The 21,507-nt window shown below is 37.2% G+C and overlaps 4 protein-coding genes across 6 annotated transcripts; 2 read left to right on the top strand and 2 right to left on the bottom strand.

Annotated features, from left to right (window-relative positions):
• The first annotated feature begins 17 nt into the window (after positions 1-17).
• On the top strand, positions 18-16,765 carry LOC132195465 (pseudouridylate synthase 7 homolog). Its single transcript, XM_059617481.1, has 13 exons — positions 18-289; positions 342-424; positions 494-612; positions 672-801; positions 855-963; positions 1,013-1,219; positions 1,911-2,064; positions 2,115-2,309; positions 2,361-2,556; positions 2,613-2,811; positions 2,878-3,026; positions 3,084-3,278; positions 15,233-16,765. Exons 1-12 carry the CDS (start codon positions 111-113, stop codon positions 3,275-3,277), a joined length of 1,914 nt encoding a protein of 637 aa, XP_059473464.1. The 5' UTR covers positions 18-110; the 3' UTR covers position 3,278; positions 15,233-16,765.
• On the bottom strand, positions 3,344-9,969 carry LOC132195463 (titin-like). Of its 2 annotated transcripts, XM_059617479.1 has the most exons (12): positions 9,826-9,967; positions 8,408-8,876; positions 7,854-8,005; positions 7,735-7,801; positions 7,497-7,675; positions 7,051-7,384; positions 5,731-5,818; positions 5,505-5,671; positions 5,251-5,451; positions 4,916-5,196; positions 3,874-3,963; positions 3,344-3,818 (listed from the first exon to the last, which is right to left on the bottom strand). In XM_059617479.1, exons 2-12 carry the CDS (start codon positions 8,834-8,836, stop codon positions 3,722-3,724), a joined length of 2,085 nt encoding a protein of 694 aa, XP_059473462.1. In that variant the 5' UTR covers positions 8,837-8,876; positions 9,826-9,967; the 3' UTR covers positions 3,344-3,721. The 2 variants fall into 2 exon arrangements, with proteins under 2 accessions (XP_059473462.1, XP_059473463.1); XM_059617480.1 differs by lacking the exons at positions 3,344-3,818; positions 3,874-3,963 and adding an exon at positions 4,010-4,344 and having other exon boundaries at positions 9,826-9,969.
• Positions 10,127-18,262, bottom strand: LOC132195468 (T-box transcription factor TBX18-like). Of its 2 annotated transcripts, none has more exons than XM_059617485.1 (7): positions 17,982-18,262; positions 15,226-15,391; positions 11,947-12,063; positions 11,085-11,247; positions 10,830-11,027; positions 10,672-10,739; positions 10,127-10,592 (listed from the first exon to the last, which is right to left on the bottom strand). In XM_059617485.1, exons 1-7 carry the CDS (start codon positions 18,094-18,096, stop codon positions 10,307-10,309), a joined length of 1,113 nt encoding a protein of 370 aa, XP_059473468.1. In that variant the 5' UTR covers positions 18,097-18,262; the 3' UTR covers positions 10,127-10,306. The 2 variants fall into 2 exon arrangements, with proteins under 2 accessions (XP_059473468.1, XP_059473469.1); XM_059617486.1 differs by lacking the exon at positions 17,982-18,262 and adding an exon at positions 15,908-16,165.
• Positions 18,167-21,238, top strand: LOC132195482 (pupal cuticle protein Edg-78E-like; the record flags this gene model as incomplete). Its single annotated transcript, XM_059617502.1, has 3 exons — positions 18,167-18,193; positions 20,822-20,940; positions 21,000-21,238. Coding segments are annotated over 3 exons (354 nt in total), but the record flags the coding sequence as incomplete, so codon positions are not given.
• Positions 21,239-21,507: the final 269 nt, after the last annotated feature.

The raw sequence follows: 21,507 nt of genomic DNA on the forward strand, positions 1-21,507 counted from the left end.
TTAGAATCATCGATCATTGCTTGCCGGCTCTCACGTGGATCTGTTTTTGTTATTGAAATACAACTCATCTCTTACATACTTCTTATGTATTTCAACTTCCATAAGGCAAAATGAGTGGAAGATTTGCTAACAAGAGGAAGTTTGGGAAATTCGACAACCGGAATTCAGGTCCTTCAAATAAAAGGCCCAGGGATTCCGGAAATAATGCCCCAAAGTTGAGGGAAATTGATGTCGGTGTGACCGAGTTCGTCAGTGATTATCCTGGTTTCAGTGGAATCATAAAGCAAAGGCATGATAATGTAATAATTATCAAAGCTTATAATAATATATTTTTTCTTCAGGTTTTCCGACTTCCTCGTAAATGAGATCAACTTGGAAAATGAAGAAATCCACTTGACAGATAAAGATCCAGTTGTTTTGGATGGTGAGAATGAGAAATTACAAATTTACGAAGATTTATTCTCTTTTGAAATCTTTTTTTATTCTTTATCAGAACCACCAGATGATCTGGAGTTTGCTTCCTTGGATGATTTCACAGACGCAATTTCAAAGGATGATTGGGAAGCCTTGAAAAATTTAGCTGATACAAAGTCAGGTTCTGTTGAAATTGATGTAAGAAAATGTTTTATTAAAAATTCATGACCATTTCAATATTGAATAAAATTTTCAAGGTATCTAACAAAAGCAAGGACGAAAGGCGTCAGATTCATGAATCTATCAAGAAAATTTACAAATCGGAGCTGACAGCAAACACCAAGGACGTGGATGGTAGAAAACTTATTACAGTCTCCTTTAAGACTGGTAATTTAAAACTTAATTTCTTGAAATATTTAGGCTAAATTTTTCTTCATCAGATACGAGGCGCTCATATTACAAGTCCAAAGACCGATACATCCACTTCACTCTCTACAAGGAAAATATTGACACAATGGAGGCAGTGAACCAAATGTCTCGGAAACTAGGGTATTTTATCGTAAATTAATTTAATATAATAAAACCAAATTCGGAATAGATTGCGTCCAGGTATGATTATGTATGCCGGGACTAAAGACAAAAGGGCAAAAACATGTCAGAAGATGTCACTCATGAATGTCAAGCCAAGCAAAATTTTGAATGCCATCAAGTATTTGCGTGGCATGCATGCGGACGGATTCAAGTTCTGCGGGATTCCCCTGCAGCTGGGGATGCTCAACGGGAACAGATTTCAGATTGTCCTAAGGTTTGATACAAATTTTCGTTTTTCCTTCAAATGATTTAATTTAACTGCTTCAGAAATTTTTTTTGAGAATTTCTTTGGGTTTTTAATTCTCAAAAAACTATTTCCATTCGTGGTGGACAACAAAGTGGCAGCCCCTTCATTGCGCTGTCGCTTTGCCCGTGCTGTATAAAATCGCAGACCGCGATCAGCAATTGGGGCGCAAAATATCACTCCGGTTTTGCGTGGCTCGGGTGGCGACCGCCGCTCTTCCCTGAGATGAGACATTTACTTTGGGAAAAAAAAGGAAGAAAGAGTCGGACGAGGGGGTGGTTCGCTGGTGAAGGCCGCGAGCTCTCTCTTTTTCGTTCTCTGCAGGTTGCTAAGAAGCAGCCAGCAGTCGTATTTGTGCGCCGAGCAAAGCAACATCTTCTCGCAGCTCGCTGCGGGTGGAATTTGATTTGCTAGGCAAAGTGCTGCTGATGAGGCTTCAATAGCCGAAACAGCTGTCCAGCACAAAACAATACGGACAGATTGGGGTGGTTTTAAAGAGTTTTAATTTTGGGAAATTTTCGCCCTCAATTAAAATTGTTTATTATCACAACAGGAATTTTCTAACTTTTTTACACTGGTTTTTGTCTCAGTATCTCGCGTCTCGGAACGTAATTCCACGTAAAAGGTGTTTAGTCAAAAGTACTAATTTAAATTGCTTCAGAAATGTTACCGGCTCTGACGAGCAGATTGAGCTTTCCATGAAGTCTCTGCAGGAAAAGGGATTTTTAAACTACTTTGGCCTGCAGCGTTTTGGTACCCAGTCTATTCCAACTTTTTACATTGGAAGGGCCCTCGTCTCTGGAAATTGGCAAGAGGTAAACTATTTTTAAAAGCAAGTATATCTCATTGAAATTCTCTTATTCAGGCTGTGGATCTGATTCTAAAACCAAGGGATGATTGCGAATACCCAGACATGACCAAAGCCAGGCAGATTTGGTGGGAAAAGAAAGACGCTTCTGAAGCTCTGAAACAACTTCGTTTTAAGACTTCGGTGGAAGCTCAGCTTTGGAAAGGGCTGCAGGACAATCACAAGAACGATTTGGTCAATGCTATGGAATCTGTGAGTGTTTTAGGGCAGCTATATTGCAAATTATTTATTTCATTTCACTAGATTCCTAGAAACACAAGGCTTCTGTACTTACACTCGTACCAGAGCTACATTTGGAACAAGGTCTTGTCAAAGCGAATCCAGGAGTTTGGATTCAAACCTGTGGTTGGTGATTTGGTGTTGGCAGACGACTCAAAATTGGTTGACACGGAGGTTCTGGAAGGACCTGTCTCTGATCCTAGTGATGGCAGTGAAGCCGGTTTGTATACAAACACATTTCAGACTTTTAATTTTAATTTTCTTCTTTTTTTTTAGTCTCCAGCACAAATGAGTCGAAACTGCCAAATGTAATTGCAATCACTGAGGAAAATCTTGAAAAATACACCATCCACGATATTGTGCTTCCTCTGCCTGGTTTTAATGTCACATACCCTGAGAATAAAACTGCTGAGTGGTTCAATGAGTTCTTCCAAGAGGACGGGTTGACTTTGGACTCGTTGAAGCAAAACGTCAGGTAAATTAAATGTTACATTATAAAATTAAATTTATATTCTAAAAATTCCTTCCTGTTTTATTAAAGGAAGTACAGCTTAGGAGGAGCCTATAGGAAAATGTCAATTTTGCCTACAAATGTTAGCTGGAAAATTCAACATTATGATGACGTAACAGAGCCGTTAGTTCTTTCAGACCTTGATTTGATTGAAAAGAAGGAAGTCAAAAAGTTTCCAGGTAATTTTAAAGCTTTTTTAATTTAATGGAATTTTAACAATTTTAATACATATTTAGATGGAAAATACAAGGCACTTGTTGTGGATTTCTGCTTGCCTTCCTCTGTTTACGCGACGATGGCTCTCAGGGAGGTTTTGAAGGTGGACACTAGCTCTGATCATCAGAAGTCTCTAAATCCAACTGAAGAGAAGCCAAAAGCGGAAGATGAGAAGACAGCTGCAGAATCTACAGAAGCCACTTCTCCACCGTAAGGTAGGAAAGCAGTTTTTACTTATCTAATATCTGGATTTCTTTGTAATTAAAAGTCTCACAGAGAATTATTTTTAACCGTTTATTTAAAGGCATTCTTTGAATTTTTTCAACATAAGCTTGGATATCCTTTTTGTGTACGAAGCAACACATTTTTATTTTTATGAAATAATGGACATGAGTGGTACAGGTATATTATTTGAAATTTGCGGATACTAGTTGAAATGAGTGTGCAAAAACCAAGGGACGAAGAGCGTAAAATTTACATCACAAAATTCAAAGATTCTTCGTAAAACTCTATTAAACAAACAGCGATATATGTGTTGCAGAGACTTAACATTAGACAGCATCAGAAGTATTTTGATAAAGGAAGTTTAACATCTTTTTTTTTAAACTTAAATATATAATATTATCTTTTGATAAATTCAATCAGTGAATTTGAAGAGTTAAGCGTTCTCGTCCAAATCCAAACCGTGTACCATGCGGTAAACTTCGGAGTTTTTAAGGTGATCGAATCCAGGTGTGAATTTCTGGAAGTTAACTCTGCAAACAGCAACACTTGTAAGATTCAAACCAACCCTCCATTTAAGCAAAGTACCCTAAAGTGTGGCCAACAATAACTTCAGTACTTGCGCTCATCATCTCGGCAATTTCGTCTTCTGATAATTGTGGTGCAGGTGACTGTGTCCTGAAAGTTTCTTGGTTTTAGCCCCGAATTGCCCATTTTTTTTAAAAAAAATTGATAGTAATTTACTTTATTTATTTATTATTAATATTATAAACGTATAAAACAAAGAAATCAGGAACTCACCTGCGTGTTTATACTAAATTTCTATTACATTTTTTCTCAGGTATTTAGGGCAAGAATACACAGAACGAATCTAATGGGCTAATTCGTGTGGCTAAAATGAGGTTCATGCTAGAATGTACCATCGTGGAATCACTTTTACTTTTAATAGAGAGTTTTTTTGATATAACAATGTAGAAAAATAAATATTCATTTGTTTAGAGTGCTGGGCCCGAGGGGCTAGGCTGAGGAGGTTGGTCATTGAGTACGAGCAGAGAAAACCTAAAAACAGGAACAAAAACTCTACTTTAGTGCCTACCCTTGCAAACTAATCATGTATATATACAGTGATGTGAGTTTTGAGGACGGAGAGAGAAAGACGCATGTCTTGTGTTGGTTAGAAAAAAATTACACATGACTCAAAAACGGACAACTACGGAATAATGGGAAAGAAAGACAAATCACACAAATATAATAATGGAGACATAAAATATATCAATGTGTAAAATCGGAAATAAGTACATAATATAACAAAGCATTTCAGATAAATGTAAAAACCTATAAATAAGCGGGGGGTAACTTTCAATTAATTGGCAGCCTGCGAATTTTGCATCGGGAGCGAAGTTTTACTTGAAAAGTCTTTGAATTTTGGCTGCCGGCCAAAATGTTTCTATTTCGGTGAGAGTTCACACGAACTTTGAACCGCGATTCGATTCGCCATTGTGCAGAGAATTAGAAAGTTATACAGAAATAGACACGCAATAAGAAAAATATATATTCCAATATTTGGGACATGCAGCAAATATCAAGGCGATTTGCCGAATGTCTTTGGTTTCATCGGATGTGATTGTACCTGTAAGGCGGCTCAGGCACAGGTTGCAATGGGTGAGCCACGGGTTTCTGAGGCTCCCTGTGGGGCTCAGGCTTGGAATCCTGTGCTGGGGGCAGGAACTCCTGGTCACCTCCGTCTTTGCTGCCCGGTTGGTGCACCGTCGGCGTTTGCTTGTAGGGCAGTCCGTTGATGAGTTTGCTCGGCGGATGCCACTTCATGGGAATCACGCACTGCACGGCGCAGGCTGGTTTGGCCTGGGGCTTTGGCCCGGGCGCCGGATGGAAAATTGGCGCAGGTTTTACCTGAAAATGGTCAAATTTTAAAATATCCTTTGATTGGCTTGAATTTGGTTGTACCTCGAAGGGTTTGAAGGCTTCTTCCTTGGTTGGGAAAGCATTTCCCAGGAAGGCGATCGGGGTGAGTGGCAGGCTGGGACGATAACGCGACCCAGCCTTGGGCAACTCGAACACCCGTCCAAACTGATCCTCCTCGAGTTTCGGTGGAGTTATGGTGGGAGCGTAGATCGTTTTCTGCGCTTTGTTGATCCTTCTTCGGCACTATTAGGACAAAATATGAATTTCTGATCATGTAATTTGCAGTTTATTTCTACCTCTTCCAAGTGCATCTTGTGATGCAACTGATACTCGAGCAGCTCCTTTTGCTTTTTCGAAAGCTGATGCTGCTGCTGGAAGAATTGGTTTGATGGGGGTGGTGGCGGTGCTGGTTGTTGCACCGCTTTCTCAATTGCGACCAGCTCTGGGTCGTCTCCGTGCACACCTGTTTAATTGCGTTTTTAAAGTTAGTGTCGATTTTTTTTTCTCGTTTTTATTATTTACCATTTGTTTGTGGCTGTTCGGCAACCGGTTCTACTGTTCCATTCTGAACAGGAGGCTCCTCCTGCTTCGGCTGCTGAGGTTCCTCAACCTAAAAATAAACTCTTTGTTATTTCAATCCTAATTTTATCGACGCAGATTCGATCTTAATGACGTAATTAAAAACACCCGCCGCTCTCTTTCTCGCAAGTAAGTGTGCCGCGCGAAGCCCCTGTCCGTCTCGGAACGCAACCGGCCTTACGCCCGCGTCGAACCGGCGGCCTATCTTTTCCTTTCATGTGTTTCTATTATTTATTATTTCTTTTTTTTTTGACGAGAGATGTGTGGCTGATTTTCAACTGACAGTTGGGCAAGTCGTTCGAGAAAGAAAGCCTATGATCACGCAGCAGACCGATTTCTTGGCAGCCAAAGCAAAAGTAAAGTGCCCGCTGTTGTGTAATCTAAATTTCACCACACCTCAATACTTGGCGCGACTATTGTGATGCGAAGCGGCGCTCTATGCCGGGAATCCCGAGCCAGTTGGGGGCGTGCAATCAAAATTTGCAAATCAGAAAGTGTTACGAAATAATTTCATCTAAATTTGCTAAAGAAATTACCTCTCATTATCAGCTGAGATTTATAATTAATCATGGCATTTCGAAAAAAATCTACAAAAACTAAAAACAATGAAATTTATTGACAAAAATACACGTCTTTACTAAAATATTTTGCAACTTTAAATATTAAATCTTCATATTGAAACTGAATTTTTAAAAGTCGAGATTTCTGTCTCGTGACAATGCAATAGCCATGCCGTAGAAATTTTTGAAAGTACATCTTCGGAACTGAGGTTAAAAATAGCCCGGACGTATATTCGCGGATTTAATTCCGACCGATCAGCTCATTTGAAATCGAGAAAAAATCTCTGTGCCCATTCAAGGTTGTCGCCCCCGTGCACCCTAAGGAGTGTCGATTTGTTTACTCACAGTGGTCATTTCGCACTGAATTTAAAACAAAGTGTCCGCAGCGGCGATTGTCTCCTGTGAACCGGGCGAATGCTCTCACAAAACTACAAAAGATTCCAACAATCTGACTACATAAATAGAATCTGCTTCCCCTAAAGTCGAGCGCTCATAGACGTGCGAGAGAAAGAGCGTTAAGAAACCTCCCCTTCGCAAGTTCGCGTGTTGTCCTCGGCAAACCTTGGCCCCGTAAAGTTACGATATTTACATTGACGGAGATGCCAAAAATGCACTTGCAGTAATTGATGAATTGTAACGCATCGGTAGAGCGCCGCCTGCTGATACGAGGCAGAGGCTCTCTTCCGAAGCTTGATAGACTCACGGCAACTGGTTCTGGCGTGGGCTCCTTCGGCGGCAGTGGAGTTGGTTCCCTCGGAGGCGGCGTCGGTTCCTTCGGAGGCGGTGTGGGCTCCTTTGGAGGTGGGGTGGGCTCTTTGGGCGGAGGGGTTGGTTCTTTTGGAGGGGGTGTCGGTTCCTTCGGAGGTGGGACTGGGGTGCGAGGCTTCGGCGGCTGCTTCTTGGGGATGATCTGCGGCTTGAGCACTTTGGGCAGGGTCATAGTTTTGCCCTTTTTCTGCTCCTCCTCGAGCAGAAGCTGGTAAGTGCCTGACCGCTCTAAATGTTCGAACCTTGGCTCGAATTTGTGGAAGTTAACGCTAGAATTGTTTTCATTATTGCTACAAACAATCTGCATCGGCCAGAGACATAAATAGACATATAAATGTGTGTAGGTCGGGATGGGTGGCAAACGGGGACGGTCCTACTTACCCCAGTGCGGTACCAACAACAACCTCAGCGTGTGCAGACATTGTCTCTGCGATCACCTCTTCGGTGAAGCACGACTCGGCCTGCTCAGTGTTCAGCGTGCCGAGAGCCACGTTCCTCATGGTGGCGGCGGCGACGACGGGGGTGGACAACGCTGGTCTGGCACCACTGGGCTGGGCGACCTAGGGTTTTTTTTTTAATTAAAGGATCATGCGGAAATAATGCTCTTTTTAATTAATACCGTGAGATCCTCTAATTGAACCATAGGCTTGTAAGGGCGCATCATTTTGCCCGTGGCTGCTTCAGACCTTCGAAAATTTTCAATATTTTCTTTATTCCAATAATTTTCATTTGGTCTACCTGACAAGGGAGAATAAGCATTTGTTTCCAGCCTTTTTGATGACTTCAAGCGCCTCGTTGTGAGACAGCTCGACGGTGGACATTCCATTGATTTCTTGAACGGTGTCACCGACCCTAATTCCTTGTTTTTCGGCAAGACCTCCAAACTGGAGCTGTTTTTTTTTTCGAAATTAGAATGTTATTCTAATAATATGGTAATGTCGTCCTTATTTTCCATCCCATTTTCATTTTTATTAAAGGTGTTAAGAAGTACTTGTCAAAGTTATGCTTCTGTTAAATTGTTGTAAATTAGGTTGAGCTTAACAAAAAATATTAAAAGACGGATGCTTAAATAAAATTATAAAATTTCTATACATATTAAAAGTGTTTATATAATAAATTAAATTTAATATTATATTTCCATCATTCTCACAAAATTCTTTTAAGATATTATTATTAATTTTTTTTTTAAGTTCGTTTTAATATTTCTTTTAATTTTTTTTTTCATTATCAATGACGCTTTAATTTTTGAGATATTTCTTATCTTTATTCTTTTTAACTAATTCTCAACTTGCCTTGATGACGCTCAAAGGTAGTCCAAACTCTCGTCCTCCGCTGAGTCGCAGGCCCCAACTCTGACCCTCCTCCTTGTTGAGAGTGATCTCCAAGTTGCTGCTGATTGGAACTGGTGAAGGCTCAGCCGGCAATCCATTGAAGTGACCATTGGTGTGGCCATTGGTCAGCAACGGAGAAGGCACCACAGCGGCCTGAATCGGCACAGGCGAAGCGACGATCGGCTGGAACATGGGGGGTTCGGGGGCGACCTGCACTTTGGCGGCCTCGCACTCGGCAACGGCTGGGGCGGCCTCCGCTGGGATTGGCTCAGGAGCGGGGGCGGCAGGCTCTGGGGCTGGGTCCGCAGGTGGTTCGGCGGGGGTGGGTTGGGGCTCGGAGAGGAGCTGGGAGGCTTGCTCGTTGATTAGTGCTACTTCCTCGTCAGCCATGCGGTGACTGTGAGATCTGATAAGATCTCAAAAGGGATTCCTGCCAAGTTATGGAAATTTTTAATTAACGTTGGTTTTGTTTTTTGTAAAAAATTAATAATAATAACAACATTAAATCGTCAAGCAACGAAAATTAAAATTTTAGCAAATTTTAATAATAAATTGATTAAAGAAATTTGGAATGGAGAATTTTTTTTAATTAATTTATTGGTTTTTTTTACGTCCTCTTTAGTTTATTTCCAAAGCGTTTCGTTAGTTAAATTTGACACACTTTGCATTGCGCTATAAATTTTAAAATTTAATTTATTTTTAATTCTGGCAAAATATGAGATTTTTTTGTTTGCCAGCGTCGGATCAGATTGATATCTAGGCACACAATGGCATTGTGCTGCGCCACGAAGCGCTCGCGACTGAAAATAGCCACAGAGGCTGCTTTATTGGATCACTCTTGTAGCGATTGAGCGGAATCGTGCTCTGCTATTCTTGAAAGGCGAGTCGAGAGGCGATGCCCGCCAGCGGCATGGTTAGCGCAATTTCAACCCCCCTCAGCAAATTATATTGTGTCATTGACACTTGTGGATGACATAACACCACACTTTAGTGTCAACTTTAAAATAAACAACATGGCTTTTTGGTGTCAAGTCATTAAATTTCGATCAGTAAAATAAAAAAATGATCCACTACCCTTATATTCGTGTGATAAATCATGTGCCAAATATCTTGTTGATAGCTCGTAAATTTTATCCAAGTCTTTCAAAGTAAGCAATTTTTATCAAAAATCATATTTTTATTTTAAGATTTTATCAAAATTAGCTTCAAAATTTTTGCGAATATTGCCATTAATCACCTAGGTGAGACATATTGAGCTATCAAATTTCGCCACGAATGAAAAAGTATAACACCCGAAAGAAATAATTTTTTTTATGAAAAAAGTCCTACGCCTCCTGCGTGCATTTTGAGGGGAACCGGTTGTGTCCCGACTGACTTACCCCTAAGAGTGTGCCGGTCAAGGAGAGTGCAGGAACCACCAGACCATCACCAGAAGTTCTGGTGAGCGGACTAAGAGCACTCACTCTCGCGACGGACCACCCCCCAGTCAAATTTAGTCTTTGAGCCGCCACAGAGAAGCGCCAAGAATCCCTCACTCGCAGGACACAAAGAGACGATAAGACACTCTCGTAGTTGCTGTGCCAATTATAAACTTTTCTCTCGCGGCGCGCGCTTTTCTATCCAAGCGAGTCCGCCTCCTGTCATTTCATTGAAAGTGACACTTTTCATTATTTATTTTCAAAATTTTCACACGTTTCAAATCTCAGCAGCATCGGAGGTTTTTAAATAATAAATTTATCCATATTATTATTATTTTCTTTTTAATTCACGTGATGAAATTTTTTATATGGAATGTGATAATTGATAATGATGAGTTTGGAATGGACTAGTTTTGTGTCATGGTAAATAATATTATGCAGTCTATTTCAAAGCCGCCGACAAGTCCAGTGCTTCCAAAGGCTTCGCAAACCCTGAAAAGAGCGCGTTGGTCTGATGGGGTGGATAAGGGAAGTCGGCGAAGTAGTTGTGACTTCTGAAGGGCATCAGGGTGGGTGACGGGGGGATGACAAACTTGATCGGCGTGTTGATGGGTGCCGGTGGTGGCCACGAGTACGACCTGAAGTCCGGTTGCAGTCCGTGAGGTGGACAGAAAAGTTGGTTGTTCGAGTACATCGAAAAAGTTGCCCGAGAGGATTCATCTGCATTCCTAATTTGTAATAAAATAATTAATTTAAATTAAGTAAATGACTAGAAATTGTTAAAAAAAAAAAAGATAAAATAATCACCTTGATGGCTTAGAAGCTTCCCGAAAACCCTTCGCGAACGGATTGCTGGCTATTTTTAGACGGGTGATCTGAAAGAAAGCAAAATAAAATTAAACCCAGTTTATATCAGGCAACACATTGACTCGTTGGAAAATCCAAAACAACAATTTTTGACTCACTTGTTGATTTTGGTAAGCCGTCACCGTGGTGAATTTCGTCTCGGGGAAGCTGAAGGTGTAGAGATCAGGATTAGGGACGGTTCCTTTCTTCAAACTCTGCAGGGCGACCAGCACTTGCGCCTCGGCTGGGGTGTCTAAGTCGTGCGTTCGCAAGATATGCACGCGCGGTTGGTATTTGTGCATCGAATGAAGTGAAACCTTTAATTGTTATGCCAATTAAAATATTTTCAATGATTTTGGCAGATTTAATTTTACTTGTCCTCTGACGACTGGTCTTCTGTTGTTGGTCAGTTTCAATTTGTCAAAACTAATGACACCCTGGGCCATCCACAACTGTCCACTGGCAGGCGAGTCAGGGTGGATGTAGGTGCTTCTGGGTAACGGAGGATCACCCGCTCCGGCAACGGTCCACTGCGAACTGGTTTGAAAATTGGGCGATAAAATTAATTCTTTTATTTTAAAATCATTAATATGATTGTTAGTTTTTTATTGTTATATTTATTTTATATTATTATGGCTTGATATTACAAATTCAATCGTAATTCAATCATTTATAATAATAAGGAATTGAGAAAAATTTTCAAAAATCAGGGGATTTCAAGTCGAGTGTTTTTGTTGATCCCTGACTCATGTTTACTGTCTCTAGCAAAGACTGTGCCATTTATAACACCAGCCGCGAGTAAATAGTGTTATATTCACCCCTTTAGAATGTTGAGAGCGTCAACCAATTAGAACTTTTTGCTGCAATTAACATTTTATTTCGCTAACCTTGCGCACTAGGAACAAATAACTTTTGTTTACGTCACGATTCGAAACACACTTTCACATGAAATTTACAGCTAAATAAAGTTTCATGATGAAATTGAAACATTATTATTTGAAACGAGCTTGACACAGACGTAACTATTTATATTTAGAAATAATCCAAGTCTCGAATTCAACGCTTTGAGAAAATTAAGACGTGCGGTGCGGTTTGCATCACAGCGACTGGCGTCATTGCTCTTTGGCAAAAACACTTGACAGACGTGATAAATGGCAAGAGCTCAGTCAGAAATAAAGAGCCACTTCCATTTGTTTTGGATGCAGAATAGGCGACGAAAGCTCTCGTTTTTCTCACCTGTGGTACACGTATCTGTATCTCTTGTCGTCCACGGGCAAAATGTCCATGAAAATGATGTAGCTGGTTTCCGGGTCGAGATTTTGCACCCGAACCTTGACCGTCGGAAACATCCGTCTGAAAAACAGAGTGTTTATATAAATTGACTTATTATTTCATTAATTATAATTTTTTTTTATTGTCTTTATGGTCTTTATTAAACACAAATGTGTACAACGTCATGAATTGCTGGTCGCAATCAATAATATATCTAAATTTGATTATAATTATCATTTAAGTTTTATCTTTATCTTGTGTAGCATATTCGGTTAGAGATTTTACTCTCTTAGAACAATTAATTATTATTTGCTCCCTATTTATTTGGAAATAAACTTCCCACACAAATATTAAATTCACGATCAGAGGGAGGCCTTCACAGCTGTCGCCCAAAGAGTAATTTTATTTCAGACTATGCTTTTCTCAACGGCTGGGACAGGATGTGGTTATGATTATTACTAACTAATATGTTATTCACTCGGGCTATGATTGATCCCCGCGTAAACGTTGGTGCGATTACAACACAATGGTATCTGACAAGTCGGCCGACACAATCCTCCCCTTTGTTTAATGTTGTGTGGCTAAATAAAAGCTTATTACCGTGTAATGAAATGGCGCGTAGGCGGCGAGTTAGTGTGAACAGCAACTCATGAGAACGCGCACCCTCCAAAATAATGAAGAAATGAGTCAAATAAGTCCATTCAAAAAGATGAAATCTCCTTTTTTTATAAAATTCAATTCATATTAACAATAAGTCATATTTATTGTACAACATTCGTAATCATACATACATTTTTTTTTTGCAATAACTTCTTGTCATTTAGTTTTTCTGAGCAATTTCTAACAGACTCATTTAATTTTTACTGTGCGCATTCAAATCAAAAAATTTTTTTAATTTTTTAACATGATTGATCAACTTTAAATCCACAGAGTTATTTTAAAATTCTTAAAGTTTAAGTTTTAAAATCTACAAAATATTTCAAATAAAATTAAAATAATTTATAAATTTTAATATTGTAAAACTGGTGTTAAAATAATTATTATTAGTTATTATTTTCTTTTTACTTTTTAAAACTATATATAATTATAATTAATGTTATTAAAATTTTGCTTTACATGTTTTTTACAGCAAAATCTGTTTCAAATTTTCTTGTGCAACAAAATCTCGCACGTCACTTTCTCAACTGACGATTAGACGATGCGACCGGTCTATTATTTTTAATTGCGATCATTGACTCGGCTTGAATAAAAGACGACGAACTTCTTGGACGGTGGCCCAAGCGATTTGTTACCATCCGATCCGCCGGCAAGCGTCCTCAATTCCAGATGAACTTCTAAGAAAACAATTCGAGTCAACTTTTCGCGAATTTAATTTTTCATTCAATTTAATTACCGAGCCGTTTTATTGCCAAACTTTTTTTCCGTGTCTCAAACTCGTTAATGCGGCCGAGTTACGTCACGTGTGCGCACGGCAGTGTGAATAAATTTAAAGTTGAAAAATTCTCGCTGCACGTTTGGTGCCGCAGTTAATGGCTTCCTTTGTTTGATGTTATTAACTCCACCCTCTCTTAATGGCTTGCCGGTAGTTACTTGTGGCGATGATGTGGTTAATAAAGCAATTCCGCCCCTCGGCTCGATCGGCACCCTCTCGCCTAATTGCCCTCGTCGTCGGCGGACCAACGAAAAAAAATAAACTCCTAACAGGTATCACGTGTGAGAAACTCAAACAGCGCGTTTATTTTCCTGCGCTCGCAATTGCCACCGATTAATTTATTGTTTGTTGGTTTTCGCGGCAGCAGTTTTGTAATAAGTTTGCTTGACCGACAGCATCTGTCAAATTGCTGCTTGGTCACGACTCTCGATAAAACTATTTCCTTCTCGAGCCAGCACAGAAGGTGTCTTGACTTAATTTACCTCAAAATCTTTTGTTCTATTCCTATTAATTTAAAAAAATCATCAATAATATTATGCTGAGAAAAGTTTTATGTTTCAGAGTTTCTTTTTTTTATCGAAGTATAATAAAATAAAAATTTATATTGCAAGATTTAGAAGAATGAAATTAATATTTTTAAATCACTCGTATGATTCCTATGAAAATGAAACCTATTTAATTAAATAAATGTTGCATTAATTTCAGTGCATATAATTAAAGTTCCAATTTAAAAAAAAATTAATTTTCTAATTAGGCAAAATGTACCTTCCAGATAAAAGCTTTTTCCAAAGAAGACATAATGTTTTTCTCAATGATGATTTTGACACCTTCTAACTTACAATTTATCTTTCTCATCGTTTTTATCACACCCTTTTTTCAAACCGTTCCCTACTCTACAGGCACCCACATTGAAACGATTCTCTCATTCTCAATTCCGATTATTTTCTAATCGGCCATAAATAACCGCATCGTGTGCTCCCAACAATATGCGATCTTGTATGTAATTACAGCTCATTAATAACGCCAAATAGTCACGCTTTGAGCTAAAACACTCCATTAGTCATATCGAGAGGAGTTCCAAAGCCTCCGCGTGGAAAATAAAAACCGAGATCGCCTAACAAAGGAGTAGATCACTTGGCGCGATATGCTCATGGGCGCACAGAAGGCGTGATCGAGAATTTATTTTGTCTACCCGAACAAAAAGAATGAAATTTTAACAGAAAATAATTTTTTTAAAGTTAATTACAATGTTCATTGAAATCTTTATAAAAAGATAAAAAGTTTTTAAATTTTCCCCTTTCTTCTCTTTTTTCCCAATTTGAAGTTTTTGGAATGACTGAGAAGAATAAATAATAATATTAATAATAATAATGAAAAAAAATGGTGAACAAGTGCCAATTTTAATACATATTAATGATTTGTTACAATTCCCTGAAAAAGAAGCTGTAATGGGAAAATAAAAATTTAAAATAATCCGCGACCCACGTCTCCTTTAATGATCTATTATATAATATTAAGAATATAAGTTATAAAACGAATTGTTAAACAATCATAAAAAATTAAAAATATTTTCATTTAAAGAAATAAATTTATCCAGAAAATCCCAATTTAGAGATAATATTATATTAAAGTTAATTAAAGTTAAATATATGATTTTATTTTTATCTTATTTATATAAAAAAATTTTAACGTTCTTTCTTAAAAATTTTCATAAATCAATTAATATTATTCGCGACAAGAATATGATAATAAATTACTGAACTTAAAGTATTCTTAACTTTGATTAAAATGCATATTTTAATTTAATTTACCTTCCAGCTTTCGTGATGATCATCTCGGTACCCAGTGAGTGGAACTTCCTCCATAGGTCTTTGGAGCACAAATCAGCCTTTATCTCCAGCGCAGGTTTGTGCCTAAAAATGTCCATCTGTGAAGGGGCCTCATCAGCATCATTCATTTCTTCTAAAGCGCTTGATTCTGCAAAATATTTGTATTAATAACCTCATTTTTTTCTGGGGAAAATCAATTAGGTCGACATTAGTATTCAGTGATAATTTCTTGCAATTAGTCATTATCCAAAATCAGCACTCGAGCGTATTTTCAATTAAGATAAAATGCGCGCGGCGAAATAAAAAGAGAAGCAGCTCTTGACGATTGTCGCATTTTGCGGGGATAATTGAGTTTTAATTTCAAGTAGTTTGTCGTCCTTATCGCCACTGTAGTGCATTAACTTCAACAAGCTCGCGCGAAAATAATATTATTCCATATAAACAACTAGCCGAGAGCAATTTAACAACTGATACACGTCTATCGATAAGGGCCAATTAAACTGTCAATTTTGATTTAATAAAACGCAGATATTATAGAAAATTAAAACCAATATTCATTGAAAGGCTAATTTTCCCCCAAAAGAAAGCAGATTATAAAAACTCATAAATGAGTCAATATTAAAGAAAAAAATATCAAGCGCCGCGCCTTGAATGAATTTCACACCAGTTTGATGGGAAGAGGAGGCGATCGGGATAGAGTCCAAACGCGGAATGTTTGCGTTTGTCTGTTTGCTTGGTGTGATTGAGAGGGTAAGTGTACTAAAATCATCACTTCGGGTGATCAAAGAGTGATTCCGCCATTGATATCTCCGCGACTAGCGCTTTCAAGCACTCGAACGTGCAGCGCTGGGGCTGATAAGCGCGCGGCTCTCTTTTCGTCAGTCTAGGTGCGACTCACTCACACCTTTCACACAAAGGACGCAGCTTCATGTGCGGCCGTGGCTCAGATTGGAGGAGCCTTTCTTTTTGCTTTTAGCGCTGCGTACACACTTAAAATTCATAATCACTGCTTAATGAGCTGCTGATCGATATCTCTCAAGTGGCCGCACAAGTGATAACATTTTCATTAAAATTCAATTAAAAGCGCCGCCGTCGATTTTTGCATACATACACAGGGCTATTTTTGCAGCTGTTTCTATGTAATTTCCCAAAGATTGTGGATTTTTAGAAAATCAAATGTTCCGGAATTGGTTGATGTGCGGATAGAATAATTTAGTGTCATATTTAGTTGAAATTCAAGCTGCACGCGTGCAAAATTGGCGATTCATAGATAATGATGTTTCGTCTATTCGCTTAATCTATGCCCAATACTTAATTCTCCTTTGATTTTAGCGAAAACACAAATGCAGATAAAAGGTGCCACTTTTTATACACGATTTTGAACGAGGAGATGAAAATTATCGAGGTCTAATAGTTTTCTAATGATTGCTTTGTGTGGAGAAAGATAAAAATATCAATTAATTATTTTTGTTTCATAGAATAGTTTGGATTTTTGTATACTAAATTATAAAATTAAATAAAGCTTTGAACTCTACATTATCTCAAATTAAATATTTAATTTCTCAAAACGCTCAAAACTAAGAAAACTAGTAAAATTTGCATAATTATAAGACATAACAACCATTAAAATAAAGCCATTAATTTTTTAAGTTATCAGGAATAAAAGGAATTTCCTTAATGAGATAAATGCTGGAAAAAAATTATGCTATTATTGCAAAACATGAAGTGAAATATGATTGAAAACAGAGCTTTTGCGTTAATCCATTTCATTTATGCTTTAGGAAACAGTTCATAGTTAAAGTTTAACTGAAAAACTGTATTAATCGGAATTAATGAAGGAGATAATAAAACATATATACTGAAACATGCAAGGAAACACTTTAAAAGGTTTTTTTATATGTATAAATTTCCCATACATATACTCCATTAGAATTTCTTTTGATTATTATCTATAAAACAGAAAAATTTCTGGTATCTTTTTATATCTGCCGTTTTGTCCCACAACCTCATTGTTTTAATTGCATTTAATTTTTTTTATCTTTAACATTGAATTATCATAATGTTTTTACGTGTTTTTCTGATTTTTCACCAAGTTCATTCCATTTATTCAAATTTTCTTAACTGAATTGACATTTTTTAAAATCGTTAAATTCGCTGGGATTTGTCAAATTTGTTGTTACAACGATCTCATTTTTTAATTTTGCTGTTGGTCCTCTCAATTTTTGAATTAAATTGTATCCAAAGAAAGAATAAATTAAAATATATAGTACACAAACAGCAATAACAATCACTTCAACAACATTTAAATCATAATTTTTGTGATGCGTTTTATTCGAAGGAAATATTTCCTTTCTTTTGAATTATTAAAAAGAATGATAAATATGAACTGAGTTTGAATAATAATACGATTTTATCTCTTTCTTCTTACTGCATTTTATAATATGAAGCTTTGCATAACTCAATTTATGATTGCACCCCCTAAAAATCTAGTCGAGTTTGAACATTTTGTCAAAATTCTTATTTGCATCAAAAGGAATAACATTAATTTGTAAGCATTAGATGGATAATTTGTGTTAAATTTAGGCGAACAAATTATAAATAGATTTTCTTTTTCTTTTTGAGCACCTGCAGAATAATTGCATATTTTTTGCAAAGACCATTGAAATTTTTTACGAAGTTTTCCTGGAGACTTAAATGTAAATTTTCTGGGCAGGAAACTTTTAAAATGATGACTTTACCTGTGCTCGGCGCCTGTCTCTGCAGAAGGGCATCGACGCTGAAGGCGCGCGCCCTGGAGCTGAGCTGCTGGTCGGCGACTAGGTCGTCGCTTGCGCCCAGGGTCATCCTGCTCATGCTTCGAAAGGGTCGTTCTCACTTTCTCAGGTGGATGGATCGGAGTTAATGAAGACGTCGCGAGAACAATAAAAAAGCTGCACGCTCGACTTGCAAAGTGAGTTTTTTTCCGAGTGAATTTTTTATTGGAGTGGCTGGAACCTCCCTCGGGTGGCGTGCCAGCCAATAAATGGTACTGATAGAGGCGGGCCTTGGCCACAATTAAACGATAGCACTTGACACCTCGGGTGCTGAGGCGGCCACAGAGGCCCGTGGCCACCCATATTTGACACTGATTAACGCCCAGAAGTTAATTATCGCAAACGTCACTCTTGAATTTTCAATCATTTTTATTTTTAACTGTTTGAAATCTTCTACAAATTTTATGTTATCAAATACAAACAAAAATTGGAACTATACAAAGTTTACAATACATAATGTCAATACATATGAGTCATATAATAATTTCAACGTTTTTTTTTTTAGTTTAAGCAAATTTATTTATTTTAATCATTTGCATTCATTTCATATTTTATTTATTTTTATGTAAAGTGGTCTATTTTAGGTTGTTTATTGTAAATAAATTTTTTTATTTGTGTTATATTAATTAATATTTATATATTGACTTGATGGAAGATGTTGTGTAATTCAATGTATAGAATAAAGAAAAATAAATAAATAAATATTATATGAATTTAGTAGTTTTCTATCTAACTCTCAGAGATTATTGATCAGATATAAATCCAGCAGGATCATCCAGCGCTTTTTGAAAGGAAAGTAGTGTCATTAAAATGTTTGTAATGAATTTTATATTCATTGGCCAAAAATTTATCAACCATCAATAATAATAATATATTTGATAATATAATAGAACGAGTTAAGTTTAGATTAACATTTATTAAAATTTCCAGTAGGAAGCCTTCATTGCTTTCCTCTAATTTTAAGTTTTCTATTATAACAAAGAATAAAAATGCAAAGCGTTGTTCATACCGGTCCGTGTTAAAAACCAAACAGGAGAGAGAAAAAGTTTGGCCATTACTTTTGACTCTTCTATAGTTTCTTTCCTTCGTCCGTGTGATTCAATTCTCTCCACAAGGTGTTTTTTTTTTTTAATAAAATGCTGCGCCGTGGCGTGACCCCTGCGAGGTATGCCACCACCAGTTCGTCAGGGAGGGGGGTTGATATATCCGAGCGTGTATATTAAATTAATTCGACAGACACGGCTGGTTGCCTGACTTGCAGGCGAGATGGCAATCTGCGGGATTCGCGATAATTGAAGCGATAACGGGGCTGCTACCAAGGCAAAGCAGCACCAGCGTCTGAATTCTACGAATAAAAGCGCGACCTGCGCCTGTGAAGTCGGTTCAGCCGGCCGCAGGGCAAAAACGCAGAAACTTACTTTGTTCTGGGCCATCTCGAGCGCTCGTAATTGTTATTCTCCGAATGCTGCTTGATTCACAGTTCTGTTATTTTTTTGCTTTTCTTCGCTCCATAAATCTCCTCCTGCATGAAAAATAATTTTTCCACACATTCATCAACAGTTTACATGAAGGTGTGACAGAAAAAGTGTTTTAAAAATGAACATTAAAAATGAGCAAGAAATATTTTTAGCAACGGAGATGACAGCATCCGACCTTTTTTTTTAAATGTTTATTTTATTTTATAACATTGAATTTTCTTACAAAAGCAATAATAAAAAAATATCAAATAAAAAAGGAAATAATACAAAGCAAAACTTATCTGGATCGAGATTTCACTATTCACCTAATTCCTAGTTCCAAATAATTAAAAAAATTAAAACCTTCTGCGTTAGCTGACTTTCTAAAAAGCATTAGTTTGTCCAGGAAGCAGCAAATAAAATAAAATGACAATAAATAAGTTCACAAGATAATTTTGCAAAATTTTAAAAGAACCATTTTCAGGAAAAACTTTCTCAATCCATGCTCTGCAAAAATTACTCTATGCTACACTTAAAAAACGCAGGGCATATATGGAAAACTAAAATTGTTATTGATTTTGTTTCAAAATTTTCATAATTAAGCCTAATTTTTTACCAACGGTTTTCTTTTTATGAACTCTTTTTTAGTGTAATTTACTCGTAGCAAATTTACAAAAATTGCTGAATACTTTTTTATACATTAAATTATGCTAATAATGCGAAATATTAAATAAAAAAAAATCATTATTTGATTTAGTTTTATAAAATAATTTCATTGCAATGTAAGTCGCGTTTTGTATCATTCATGGCACAATTAAATTCATTTTCATATGATCGCAAATCGGTAAAACATTTATAGCAAACAAGAATATTGTGAGTTTATGCAAAATTTGTAAAGATCGTATTATTTCTTTTTCTTATCATTTTCGCAAATTAATCGATTTTAACTGTAACACCAGTTCGTAGATGCAATAAATATCAATTTAATTAAATTGAAAAAAAAAAATATTAATTCGACACTAATTCCTTCACTTTCGCTTTCAGTACGAGGGTGAAAGTGCGACATACTCGTATGTTTTGATGGCTTGGTCGGTATTTATTATTCAATCAAAAGCGTGCAGCGACCTGTCATAATAAGTTTGTTTGTCTGCTGCGCTGACCAGGTATAAAAGTCGCGGGTGGCGATCACAAAGCATCAGTCCATCCACAGCCGATCAACAACCAATCAGCTTCAAAATGAAATTTGTTAGTTCAACTATCAAATATTCATTTTTTTGTCAATTTAAATTTTCTTTCCCTCGTTCGTAGGTTTTGGTCTTGCTTGCCTGCGCCGTGTGCGCCTTGGCCGCTCCTCTGGACGTGCCCGTCGTCATCCCTGTTGTCCAGCGGACGGAAGTGAGAGACCTTCAGGGTCAGTTCACCCTTGAGTAAGTGAAAATCTACTTTAATTTTTAAAATTTATTAACTCTTAAAAAAAAATTAACAGCTACCTGTCTGGAGATGGCACGAAAGTAGAGGAGAAGGGCCACCTGGTGCCGAACTCCGACGGAACTGACAACGTCCTCGTCTACGAAGGCACCGTCTCGTACGTCAGCCCTGAAGGCATCCCCATCACCCTGTCTTACACCGCCGACGAGACTGGATTCCACCCCGTTGGAGACCACTTGCCCAGGGTTGCTATCCCTCACGTCTAAATTGACAACAACTGCGAGATGAGACGCTTTTGTATAGATGCTAGAAATTTAAATAAAGTTCGTTTTAGGATTGTTGCCATAACACAAAAAAAAAATGGTTCTAATTTTTTATTTCCTTGAAAATTACTTTTTATTCAAAGACAGATCTTGTTTAATTAAAAATTTATTAATAAAAAAATTAGATGAATTTATTTTAATAATAAACATATAAAAATTATAAATATATTTAAATGTAAAATTAATAAAAACAAAATTTTAAATTTATATTTGCCAGTTTTAAATATCAAAATAATTTTTGAA

The sequence above is a fragment of the Neocloeon triangulifer genome, unplaced genomic scaffold (assembly GCF_031216515.1).
Source record: "Neocloeon triangulifer isolate White Clay Creek 2 clone unplaced genomic scaffold, ASM3121651v1 ptg000009l, whole genome shotgun sequence".
NCBI lineage: Eukaryota > Metazoa > Arthropoda > Insecta > Ephemeroptera > Baetidae > Neocloeon > Neocloeon triangulifer.

Excerpts from the sequence above, each read along its gene's own strand:
- LOC132195468 (XM_059617485.1), bottom strand. The coding sequence starts at position 18,096 with ATGAGCAGGATGACCCTGGGCGCAAGCGACGACCTAGTCGCCGACCAG. Across the intron at positions 12,064-15,225 it reads ATCATCACGAAAGCTGGAAG|ACGGATGTTTCCGACGGTCA; the intron begins GTAAATTAAATT and ends TCTGTTTTTCAG. Across the intron at positions 11,028-11,084 it reads GACCAGTCGTCAGAGGACAA|GTTTCACTTCATTCGATGCA; the intron begins GTAAAATTAAAT and ends TAACAATTAAAG.
- LOC132195465 (XM_059617481.1), top strand. The coding sequence starts at position 111 with ATGAGTGGAAGATTTGCTAACAAGAGGAAGTTTGGGAAATTCGACAAC. Across the intron at positions 425-493 it reads AGATCCAGTTGTTTTGGATG|AACCACCAGATGATCTGGAG; the intron begins GTGAGAATGAGA and ends ATTCTTTATCAG. Across the intron at positions 3,027-3,083 it reads GGAAGTCAAAAAGTTTCCAG|ATGGAAAATACAAGGCACTT; the intron begins GTAATTTTAAAG and ends ATACATATTTAG.
- LOC132195463 (XM_059617479.1), bottom strand. The coding sequence starts at position 8,836 with ATGGCTGACGAGGAAGTAGCACTAATCAACGAGCAAGCCTCCCAGCTC. Across the intron at positions 7,802-7,853 it reads TGCTTATTCTCCCTTGTCAG|GTCTGAAGCAGCCACGGGCA; the intron begins GTAGACCAAATG and ends AAATTTTCGAAG. Across the intron at positions 5,197-5,250 it reads AAGCCTTCAAACCCTTCGAG|GTAAAACCTGCGCCAATTTT; the intron begins GTACAACCAAAT and ends GACCATTTTCAG.